Here is a 13230-nt window from a genome sequence, read left to right as displayed (position 1 = left end):
GGATTCTCTGATCATTGCTTTAAATCCCATATTTGACCTGATTATGACACATACCTGTTCACCAATGTGGTAATGGTCTACGACCTGCGGAAGTTTTTTGGTCACATAAAACTGACACAGGGTGATGTAACAGAAATAGTGTTTGTTGCTTTGCAAGGCATTCAGCAATATTCCATAAGTAATATTCAAGTCTGGACCAGACAATCCAGTGATTGATACTGTGAGCAATAATCCACGCCTTCAAGGTACATCCATGAACCAAGTCACCAGCCGGACCACCCCTTCCATCAAGTCGCCCGTGCAACCAGCATAGGTTGAGGGGGACCAATTGTCAGCTGGAATCCTCATGGGGGACCTGAGCTAGTTTTCAGAGCCTTGTTATACAAACTCACTCCTTGATGATTGGGCAGGTTAAGAACATGTTTGCTTAAGTTTTCTGTTAAGCGTTTCTTTTCTGCGGATTCCACAGGTACGTCTTGTTCATTTGGTATTATAAAGATTCACAAATGAGAATATCAATAATCAGTGTTGTCCAAGTATAGAATGCAGGAAGTAGTTTTTGTGTACTTGTCTTTAATGTTCTCCTGGGCCTACAGAAATGTGTATCAGTACAAATAAACGTGTAGGGCCAATAAGTATATGATCTTTTTTTTGGAATTATCTCTATAATAATATGACCACAATTTTAGCGTGATATCACTGGTAGATATTTGTTGAAGTATTTGTCCTTAGTTTGGCTGTTATTTTTATCAGTGTTGATGTTTGTTTCATCGTCCTGAGATGACTTGTGCATCATATTGATATTTCCATGAGAATAAATTATTTTTCTACCTCAAGTATTCTTTACAAGTATTCTTTATGTGAAGAAAAGGCTGATATCTAGACTAACAAACGAGGATTAACGGATTGTCTGTCCAGATTGAATGAGAAGTGTTCATCCAGAATTTTTGGCGAGGGACTAACAGCATTCATTCACGAGTGAGAAATAATCCGTAATTCCCAGTTTCAAGTAGGTTATCCTACCACAGAGCAGGTTATAGATATACAAATACATAGGTACATTTATTACTGATTGACATTTTATGAGTGAAACTGAAGAAAAGACCTATGAAATGTGAAAGAAGGCAATCTATTGTTCAGATGATATAATGAGCACTGTGGCCATATGGCTTCAATTGAACAATCGGGGGCACGGGTGTCCCAGTCGTCTGAGGCGCCGCGATTCGCTGTGCAGAGTTGCGTCCCTTGGGCACGCCAGAAACCTATGATTGTGGTTTCGAATCCCGGTTTGCCCCGATTATGTTTCTAGGTTTGTCAGCACCATACTGTGCTCGTGGGTTTCACCGAAATGGTAAACGTCTGAGACCTGCATCACTTCGGGCTTTCTTCCCATGTTAAGCTGACACGCCGTGATATAATACTGTTAAAAGCAGCGTTAAACCCAACTCACTCACTCACTCACTAACTCAATATCGTTTGAACGTAGTTTCGAATTGGACATCATCTGATGGGGACTCTCGTTTTGTCCCCACCAACCCCCTTCACGCGAGCTTCTAGACAGTGATACACCTGGTTATGTGATGGGTAACAAACCACTTTGTCCCAGAAGAAAATGGAACAAAATACTTGCATTTACAGCATAAGTACTTATCCGCGTTAAGAATTTTCTGATAATACAGTATACTACGTTTATAACGAACACGCTTATAACGAGCTGACGGATATAACGAACTTATTTTTAGTCCCGACCATTTGTTGTATATATGCTGTATGTATGCTTATAACGAACTATGGATATAATGAACTAAAATTAGTGGTCCCCTCGAGTTCGTTATAACCGTCGTCTACTGTAGTTAAAACCCGTAAAGATCCAGGTAATATTTTATTAGTCTTCAGCAGTCCTTGCTTGTAAGAGGCAACTAACGGAATCGGCTGGTCAGGCTCGCTGACTTGGTTGATGCATGTCATCATATCCCAAAGATGTAGATCGATGAGATTGGCCGTCATACTGCATGACTAGTGCAACGTTAAAAAAACATACAAACAAATATAAACGGTGTTGTTTATTGATCACAATGCGGTTCGCAATAAATAATGCATCCCTTATACTTTAAAAGACTGTTGTGCACGTATAATGCACGCAAATGTGAGCAAGGAAGTGGATATTGTTTTGCTCAAACATTAAATGTTTCGCTTAGCCCAAAGAATCTATAAGCCACCATATGCACCCACAGGTTTACGGGTATTTATACGTACACATATTTATTCTAAAGTTACAAAAGCCTTCAGCTCATAAATCAAATTTGAGTATTTCTGAATTGCTTACCAGTGATTAGATCGCAGTTGTGTTATTGTGCAAGTATCACAGACAGTGCTAAGACACTGAAGCTCACCTTTCTGTAATTGCTGTTGGTTCAACAGCTAAGCTGTGGCGTCTCGACTCATGAGCTACTGTAACTGAATTATATGTGCCTTATAACGGGGCCCCGGCGGCTCCATGGTCTAAGGGAGCGACCATTCGATAGTCTGCTTGGGTGCCTGGGATTTTGTAGCGAGACTCGATATTTTGTCAGATTTTGTTTTTTTAAATTAAACCTATATTGTCCTGAATATTTTGGTAAAAACCTCTTGCAACAATGTATGTTTTTGTGGCAGACAATTGCCAACAGTTCGAAGCCTAAATATTTTTTTAAGTCTTCTCGTGGACAAAATATCTGTTTCAATAAAATCCCACTCTCAATGAAGGGTACGTAGGTTCTTGAGTCTATCAGATTTCAGCTTTCTAAAACGATTCGGCTTCATTTCTTTACCACTCGAAATCTGAAATTTCGATTGAACACAAGAAAACCCACTGTACTCAAATATTCCATCCATGGTACTCCGTGTCCGGTGAAGATGCCATGGTCCTAAAAAACGACAGGGTACACATTGCAACCACAACGATGATATTTCTTTCATTCGGAACTCCACGATTGTGTTTGTTTTCGAAAAACAGAAATCAGATATGCTGCTGTCAATGCTTCTCTCACTCGTACCAAGCCTCGTTATTGATTGGCTGATTGGAAAATTAATCAGACACAACCTGTGGAGGGTCGTCAGATCCTCGCGCAGAGAGGCATCGTATGGGAGTAAAGGGTTTTATTTAATGGGATTGGAACCTGTCGAAGTTGGTGCGTAATTTCAATGATGTACAGTGACAGGTTTGACCTGATCCTGTCGACATGCTTTGGTGACAACATGCACGACAACGTCCACGATCAGCTCGAAAATCTCCCACAGGGTGAGGAGGGAGAAGCCCAGCCAGAGTCCAGCCTGTCCGCCGACATCAGACAACAGACTCTTCCACTGGAATACAGACAGGAGGAGATATAATTATATCGACATCAGACAACAGACTCTTCCACTGGAATACAGACAGGAGGAGATATAATTATATCGACATCAGACAACAGACTCTTCCACTGGAATATAGACAGGAGGAGATATAATTATATCGACGTCAGACAACAGACTCTTCCACTGGAATACAGACGGGGGGGGGGGGATATAATTATATCGACATCAGACAACAGACTCTACCTCCCCGCGAATTGTCTCCCTTTATCGTAAGTGTCTAGCCCGTACACAAACTGTTGACTTCCTTTTTACCCTAGTTGACATTGACAAGGCAAATAATTACAGATGGTCATTTATGGAGTAAGTATCGGTTATTCTCTTGAAATCGTTTCGTTATAAACTGTAAATTTCTCATTTAACTTGTCAATCGAGACTCTTCGTTTCGCCATTTGTGTTACTTGACCAACGTGTATTCTTCCGCTTTCAATAGCGATCTCGTAGATTTCAAGAATATTTTTTGTTGCAGTTGATTGTGTATATAATCATATCGAAATGTATGATAAAGAATTTTCGTGACCCTAAATATTTAACTATATATGTAACTTTTGGTTATGTTTTAATATTTTGTAAACACGGAACTACTTTTTAATTCGCAAATATAAGGGGTGGTGAAACGTCCCTGTGTGTAAGGTTGGGAGAATTTACGTTTAAAGCTTTTATATTTGTAATAAAATATTTTTATTTTCCGGTTGACAAGTACACAAAGAGTATGTAATAAATAGGATATTCCATGATGTCACTCATGAAATGTCAAGTTTCTCCTATCGCGTGACAGGGGAGGGTTGGGGGGGGGTTGGGATATGTTTAAAATAATCTCCTTTTCCCCTGTCACGTGATGAGAGAAACATGATATTTCTCACGACACATGAAATAACCTCTATATAGCATCATCAGACAACAGACTCTACCACTGGAATACAGACAGTAAAACGTTTAATTATATCGCCTAAGCCTTATATATTAAGTGATTTCATTCCTGAACCGTCGCTGTTTCTTAAGAAAATGGAATGATGTTAGGTTGTACATATTTTTGTGCTTTTATTGGAGCCAAATACGTTCGGCCAGAGGGGCTGTTACGCATATAGCAGCTACAAGATATATGGTCACACCCAGTGTCAGTAGATTACATGATCCTTTTATATGGTATACTGACACTGGGTGTGACCATATATCTTGTAGCTGCTATTTCTGGTGTTACACGCTCCTGTGCGTTGGCGACACACACAATGGGCTTGCCAAATTTTGTTTGTATGTGAATCTTTGGTAAAATGAAATGATAAATTTTCGGGCTTCCTCCTACAATATATCTGATTTTTTTTTTTTATCTTTGTTTGTTTGTTGTTTAACGCCGCACTCAGCAATATTCCTACTATAAGACGGCGGTCTGTAAATATCGAGCCTGGACCAGACAATCCGACTGACATCATGAGCATCGATCCACGCAATTGGGATACGATGACATGCATGAACCAAATCAGCGAGCCTGACAACCAGATCCCGTTATTCGCCTTTTACGACAAGCATAGTCACTTTTTAGGCAAGCACCGGTTGCTGAAGACCTATTTTAACCCGCATCTACAATATATCTGAAATCCCGTTCAGGTCGTGTTGACATTGAAGATAAAACATTGTACTTACATCATACGCTGGTCTGGTCTCAATCTTCTCATAGTTTAGCGATTTGTAGAACACGTTCAAAGTCATTGCATTCAGCCTGAAATGTAGAAACCCCTCCTAAATGACACGTTGTGGACATAAATGTGGTATATTCTCATTGTCTACAAAATATACAAATGTAACTGCGCTGAACCCAAGTTGAGATTCCGGGGCGGACAATGTTCAAGTACAGACTCTACCATCATTGTTAATATGGTCACTATACAGGCAGTACCAGTGGTTGATAGCATGAGAAGCTCTCGACGCCGTCAGGATACGGTGACACACTTCCTTGCTTCATCATGGCGGTCGTGTAGCCGAGTGGTTACGGTGTTCGCTCGTCACGCCGAGGACCCGGGTTCGACTCCCCACATGAGTACAATGTGTGAAGCCCATTTTTGGTGTCCCCCGCCGTGATGTTGCCTGAATATTGCTAAAAGCGGCGTAAAACCATACTCACTAACTCTTTGCTTCATCAGCCGATCCTCATTTCAGTCTACTCTTAGAATTGTCTGTTTGTTGTTTAAGGCACTATTTCAGCTGTATGACCGCGGCCTGTAAATAATCGAGCCTGGATCAGACAATCCAGTGATTGGCAGCATGAGCATAAACCCACGCATGGGATACCATGGCATGCATCAACCAAGTCAGCGAGTCTGACCACCCGATCCATTTTGTCGCCTCATAGATATGCATAGGATGCTGGCGACTTGTATTCCTACCTGGAATACTAACGGGGTCATGTGTTAAGTTGGAACACAGTTCACTTACCACAGACACATGGGTACAATGTGAGAAGCCCATTTCTGGTGTCCCTCGCCGTGATATTGCTGGAATTTTCCTTAAGCGGCGTAAAACCATACTAACTCACTAACCACAGAGTGCTAAACCGTTCATTACAGAAACACTGCAGTAGGACAAGGACTTTTGAGTGAGTTGGGTTTAACACTGCGGGTCTTCCTACTTGTTCAGCACTTATTGTTTTAGGTATAAATTCACCCAAGCGTGGTGATTGGGGACACAATAGGGGATTAAGGGGCATCTCACATACCACACAACTGATTGGTGAATATTGTTTGGTAGGCATTACTTAGTGGTTGACGGATGACAAGGTAGACACAATTTTATGGATAACAACTTCTTTAATACTGTGAAAAGCGACGTTTCGGTATAGATCCTTTTACCGTTGTCAAGCAAGACTGAATGAGGGACTTAGTACAGAATATATATAGTAGGTGGAGGATTAACAGTAACAACAATTGCATATATGAGTGGGATAACATAGGTAGGTGTTGACAACAAGGGGATAATACTGTCACAACACGATGGACAGAGAACACATAGGTGGAAGCCAATTAAACAGGATAAGTGATTATTGCTTGATGAGTTCAAGGTAGGCGGATGGGATGAAATAGCCTTGATCTCTGTTGATTGATGGCTTGTGGCGCGAATGTGGATTGCTTTTGTTAGTTTTCCTTTAGTGAAATCATGGAGGTTGTTGGAGAGGATTTGGACGTTGTCCCAGTTGATGTCAGGACAGTTGCTGATATGGTCCGAGATGGCTGATTTACTGTCGGATTTAATGGTGGAGGTTTTGTGCTCTTTCCTTCTTGTGTTGATTGGGCGGGATGTTTCACCTACGTAAGATTGTCCACAGTTGCAGCCAACTAAAACCACACAATCCTTCCGACTCCCAAACAACCAATCAATATTCACGGCAGAACTAATGGGCATGGCCTCAGTCCTCCATAATCAAGAATCCAAAAAACACAAAAAAATCCTAATACTTACCGACTCAATAAGTGGACTGCAAGCCCTCCAAAACAAAAATACCAAAAACCGACCTAAATTAATAAATCAAATACTTAAAAGCTCCAACGACCTAACTAAGACAGGCAAACAAATAACCTTCTTGTGGATACCCACCCACGTAGAAATATACGGTAATGAAAACGCCGATAAAGCAGCTAAACTATCCCTCAAAATCCCAGAAATAAGCTTAAATTTACCCATCTCAAAATCAGAAATTAAAAGTGTAAACAAGCAAAAAATCACAAAAAATGGCATAACCTATATCTAAACTCAAATAGCCAAATCAAAAAAGTGCTCAGCAAACCACTAACCAAACCAAAAATTCTCCATCCATCCAAAAAAATCGACAGAGTAATCACTAAACTCCAAACAGGACACACCAACCTAAATAACCACCTAAAAAAATTAAAAAACACACAACAGGTAAACTGCCCACACTGCAAACAACCAGAAACCCCAGAACACGCACTCATCCACTGCACACACTACCTAAACACATCGAACCGCATTACAAACCACCCTCAATCTAAACAAGGCTCTAACTCTAGAAGCAATACTAAACCCACAAAATAAACTAGAAAGCTTCAAGGCCTTAGTCGTATTCTTGATAAAAACGGAACTAATAAAATGCATCTAAAAACACAATAACCTACCAAATCAAATCACATAAACAAACAAACATCCACCATACCCAGCTCCCTTAGTTCTCCTCCCCAATCCCATCGGCATCTATTCCAAATCTCAAAATTCCCAAATTCTATATAAGCAACCCCTAAAACCTCCCTCTTGGGTTGCACAGACCACTTTCGCCCCTTTCGGAAACACATTAAATGGCCTGGCCGGGCCCGTGTGCGAAATACGCATCAGTCGGAAAGCGCACGTTAAATCTCCAAAGTAAGTAAGTAAGTATGCAGTCAGTTTTGTAAACTACACCTTTAGGTTCTTGGGGTTTGGTTGTGTTCCTGCCGTTGGCTCTAAGCAGGATCTTGACGGGGTTGGCGCTGGTGAAGTGGGTGTCGATGTTGGCTTGCTGTTTGAGGAGGCGGCTGATGATGTGGGAGGCTTTTCCTATGAACGGGAGGGCGATGCGGAAGGGCGCTGATTCAGGTTTGAGGGGGGCAGGTCTGGGTGTGGGATAGAGTACAGAGGTGATGACTTTGTCGACGAGATTGGGTGGATAATGATTGAGGTGGGTGAAGACTTGGCGGAGGTGTTCGATCTCAGGTTTGGGGTCAGCAGAAGAAAGGTTGATGGCTCGTTTGGTGAGGGTGGAGATGATGCCAGTCATGGCTTTAAGGGGGTGGCTGGAGTTGAAGTGGATATACTGGTCGGTGTGTGTGGGCTGTCGGTAGACACTGGTTTGGATTCTGTTTGTTGGGCTTCTGGAGACGAGGCCATCTAGGAAGGGTAGTTGGTTGTCCTTTTCTGTTTCGATGGTGAACTGTACGGGGGTGGGTTGGTTAAGATGTTGTAGTAGCAGGGTTGGGTTTTGGTCTTGTTTTAGGATGACAAAGGTGTCGTCAACTTTCCTGTACCAGCAAATAGGTTGGATGGGTGATGTGGTGAGGGCTTGCTGTTCGAAGTAGGTCATGTAGATTTCAGTAAGGAAAGGAGAGAGTGGTGATCCCATGGGTGAATATCTCAGAAAACTTAATAAAAATAATAAAAACCTAATTGGTGAACTATATTCACATACACTGAACCGAGTGAAAGCTTTTCAAATAAATTTCAATGTGAGTGAACATTGAAAGTATGATTAAGTGTGATTTGGGCTATAAATGGAATTACAGGCTAGAGACAGTAGTCCACTGTGGCAAATGTCCAAGTTGATTTACAGTTTACTCCCAATTCTAAGAGGGGCTGGCACTTGTATTTGTACTGTGCTGACTTACTTCCTGCTTACAAATCTGTACTGTGCTGACTTACTTCCTGCTTACAAATCTATACTGTGCTGACTTACTTCCTGCTTTCAAATCTATACTGTGCTGACTTACTTCCTGCTTACAAATCTATACTGTGCTGACTTACTTCCTGCTTACAAATCTATACTGTGCTGACTTACTTCCTGCTTACAAATCTATACTGTGCTGACTTACTTCCTGCTTACAAATCTGTCCTGTGCTGACTTACTTCCTGCTTACAAATCTGTACTGTGCTGACTTACTTCCTGCTTACAAATCTATACTGTGCTGACTTACTTCCTGCTTACAAATCTGTACTGTGCTGACTTACTTCCTGCTTACAAATCTGTACTGTGCTGACTTACTTCCTGCTTACAAACCTATACTGTGCTGACTTACTTCCTGCTTACAAATCTGTACTGTGCTGACTTACTTCCTGCTTACAAACCTATACTGTGCTGACTTACTTCCTGCTTACAAATCTATACTGTGCTGACTTACTTCCTGCTTACAAATCTATACTGTGCTGACTTACTTCCTGCTTAAAAATCTATGCTGTGCTGACTTACTTCCTGCTTACAAATCTGTACTGTGCTGACTTACTTCCTGCTTACAAATCTGTACTGTGCTGACTTACTTCCTGCTTACAAATCTATACTGTGCTGACTTACTTCCTGCTTACAAATCTATACTGTGCTGACTTACTTCCTGCTTACAGATCTATACTGTGCTGACTTACTTCCTGCTTACAAATCTATACTGTGCTGACTTACTTCCTGCTTACAAATCTATACTGGGCTGACTTACTTCCTGCTTACAAATCTATACTGTGCTGACTTACTTCCTGCTTACAAATCTATACTGTGCTGACTTACTTCCTGCTTGGGACCCGTGAAGATCCGGGGAAGAATAGGTCCTCAGCAACCCATTCTTGTCGTAAGAGGCGACAGTGCTTGTCGTAAAAAGCGACTAACAGGATCGGGTGGTCAGGCTCGCTGGTTTAGTTGATGCATGTCATGAACCCAATTGCGTGGATCGATGCTCATGATGTCAATCACTGGATTGTTTGGTCCAGACTCGATTATTTACAGACCGCCGTCATATAGCTGGAATATTGCCGAGTGCGGCGTAAAACAACAAACCAACCAACCAAACCAACTACTTCCTGCTTGACAACGATCTAAGGATTTATACCGAAACGTCGCACCATAACAAAATAAAGAAGTTGTCATCTATAAAAGATATATTGTCATTACTGTACAAATTCAATGAGATACTGCAGGTGTAACAAGATAATACCGCGATGACAATCCGGGTAGTTTGATGGCAAATTGATGCCACCAAGAAGAAAGAAAAATGAAAAACTGGACCATACCCTTGAGTTGATGGTATACCAAACAGGATGTTACATGCATTGATTGTTATTTTAATTATTCATAATATCAAGATCAAAGGTCGCTTCACACACTTTTTTGTAGGATTAACCATAATAGCAACACTTTTAGATTGACCGCTTCCTGACTTATCCGTACAGCTGCCAAGATCACGTGTGTACATACCAGCCATTTGTAACTTACCACTGCACACGCACCGGTAACTTTAGGCCACGCCTCCCAATATTTTATTATTTTATTATTTTTTTTATTTATTTATTTTTATTTATTTATTTTTTTTCCCGAGCGTGTGATTTCAGCACTTTCATTTGGACATTTAAATACTTTCTACGAATGTTATGATATTTTTGCTCTCGGTATTATATATGAGAATTGATATTCGCAACAACATCGCAATCATTTTTTTTTCGACTTAGATCTCCTTGCCCAACATCGAGGTATGTTATGTGCTCCGGGAAGGTAGTTGCCTATAAGGCAACAAGAATCAAGTACTGTAGTGTCCAAATTTGAGAATATAAAATGCTGACTAACCTGAAGAAATGTTCCTTTTCTTTGTCTGAGGAATATCGTCTGATCGGCACTTTCCTGCCATTTGAGATAAGTGTGTCCACGAAAGTATCAGCCAGTTTTGGGACATGTCCTGTAGCGGGCCACATGGCGGAAGAGAGCTCTACTTGGTAAGAATCGTCCCTGAAATCACAACATGATCCTTGCACAGTTGCGATATCGTTGGCTATAGCTCATAACTATACATGCCCCAATCTAACGTTAACGCTATAACTTTCAGTAAATCTCGCAGTATATTTTAGACGTGGACATACATAACACAAAAGATTCTCACCCACGTGGACATACATGACACATTACATTCTCACCCACGTGGACATACATGACACATTACATTCTCATCCACGTAGACACACATGACACTTTACATTCTCACTCACGTGGACATACATGACACATTACATTCTCACCCACGTAGACATATATGACACATTACATTCTCACCCACGTAGACATACATGACACATTACATACTCGCCTCAAGTAGACATATATGACACATTACATTCTCACCCACGTGGACATACATGGCACATTATATTCTCATCCCACGTGGACATACATAACACTAAACATTCTCATCCCACGAGGACATACATAACACAAATCATTCTCACCCACGAGGACATTCATAACCCAAATAAATCTCACCAACGTGGACATACATAACACAAAACATTCTCACCCACTTGGACATACATAACACAAAACATTCTCACCCACGTGGACATACATAACACAAAACATTCTCATCCCACGTGGACATACATAACACAAAACATTGTCACCCACGTGGAAATACATAACACAAAACATTCTCATCCACGTGGACATACATAACACAAAACATTCTCATCCCACGTGGACATACATAACACAAAACATTGTCACCCACGTGGAAATACATAACACAAAACATTCTCACCCACGTGGACATACATAACACAAAACATTCTCATCCCACGTGGACATACATAACACAAAACATTGTCACCCACGTGGAAATACATAACACATAACATTCTCACCCTAGCAGACATACACGACACATTACATTCTCACCCACGTAGACATACATGACAAATTACATTTTCACCAACGTAGACATACATGACACATTACATTCTCACCCACGTAGACATATATGACACATTACATTCTCACCTCAAGTAGACATATATGACACATTACATTCTCACCCACGTAGACATACATGACACATTACATACTCACCTCAAGTAGACATATATGACACATTACATTCTCACCCACGTGGACATACATGACACATTACATTCTCACCCACGTGGACATACATGACACATTACATTCTCTCCTCAAGTAGACATATATGACACATTACATTCTCACCCATGTGGACTTACATGTCACATTACATTCTCACCCACGTGGACATACATGACACATTACATTCTCACCCACGTAGACATACATGACACATTACATTCTCACCTCAAGTAGACATATATGACACATTACATTCTCACCTCAAGTAGACATACATGACACATAACATTCTCACCTCACGTGGACATACATGACACATTATATTCTCATCCCATGTGGACATACATAACACAAAACATTCTCACCCACTTGGACATACATAACACAAAACATTCTCATCCACGTGGACAAACATTACACAAAACATTCTCATCCCACGTGGACATACATAACACAAAACATTCTCATCCCACGTGGACATACATAACACAAAACATTGTCACCCACGTGGAAATACATAACACAAAACATTCTCACCCACTTGGACATACATAACACAAAACATTCTCATCCACGTGGACAAACATTACACAAAACATTCTCATCCCACGTGGACATACATAACACAAAACATTCTCATCCCACGTGGACATACATAACACAAAACATTCTCATCCCACGTGGACATACATAACACAAAACATTCTCACCCACGTGGACATACATAACACAAAACATTCTCACCCACGTGGACATACATAACACAAAACATTCTCACCCACGTGGACATACATAACACAAAACATTCTCATCCACGTGGACATACATAACACAAAACATTCTCACCCACGTGGACATACATAACACAAAACATTCTCACCCACGTGGACATACATAACACAAAACATTCTCACCCACGTGGACATACATAACACAAAACATTCTCATCCACATGGACATATATAACACAAAACATTCTCACCCACGTGGACATAAAAAAGATAGTAAATTCTCATCCCATGTTGACATACATGACACATTACATTCTGACCCACGTAAGGCGATAGCTTGCTACTCTACATAACTCCCTTGACTAGGTCCAGAAGACACGGGGCATGCAGCATCATATTGTAGCTAGGTACCCTTCTATAAGAACACGGGGCATGCAGCATCATATTGTAGCTAGGTACCCTTCTATAAGAACACGGGGCATGCAGCATCATATTGTAGCTAGGTACCCTTCTATAAGCACACGG

At 40.9% G+C, this 13230-nt stretch overlaps 1 protein-coding gene across 1 annotated transcript; it reads right to left on the bottom strand.

Annotated features, from left to right (window-relative positions):
* Window positions 1–2067: 2067 nt before the first annotated feature.
* On the bottom strand, window positions 2068–10900 carry LOC125373381 (acid-sensing ion channel 4-A-like). Its single transcript, XM_048384413.1, has 3 exons — window positions 10691–10900; window positions 5035–5110; window positions 2068–3345 (listed from the first exon to the last, which is right to left on the bottom strand). Exons 1-3 carry the CDS (start codon window positions 10813–10815, stop codon window positions 3181–3183), a joined length of 366 nt encoding a protein of 121 aa, XP_048240370.1. The 5' UTR covers window positions 10816–10900; the 3' UTR covers window positions 2068–3180.
* Window positions 10901–13230: the final 2330 nt, after the last annotated feature.

This window comes from Haliotis rufescens, unplaced genomic scaffold, assembly GCF_023055435.1.
Source record: "Haliotis rufescens isolate VD_foot unplaced genomic scaffold, xgHalRufe1.0.p SCAF_5, whole genome shotgun sequence".
NCBI lineage: Eukaryota > Metazoa > Mollusca > Gastropoda > Lepetellida > Haliotidae > Haliotis > Haliotis rufescens.
Note: the sequence above shows the minus strand (reverse complement) of the source record. Positions and strands in the feature narration are given on the sequence as shown.

Coding starts and splice junctions, on each gene's coding strand:
- LOC125373381 (XM_048384413.1), bottom strand. CDS start 10,815: ATGTGGCCCGCTACAGGACATGTCCCAAAACTGGCTGATACTTTCGTG. Junction 5,111..10,690: donor GAAAAGGAACATTTCTTCAG/GTTAGTCAGCAT, acceptor TCTACATTTCAG/GCTGAATGCAATGACTTTGA. Junction 3,346..5,034: donor AGACCAGACCAGCGTATGAT/GTAAGTACAATG, acceptor TCTGTATTCCAG/TGGAAGAGTCTGTTGTCTGA.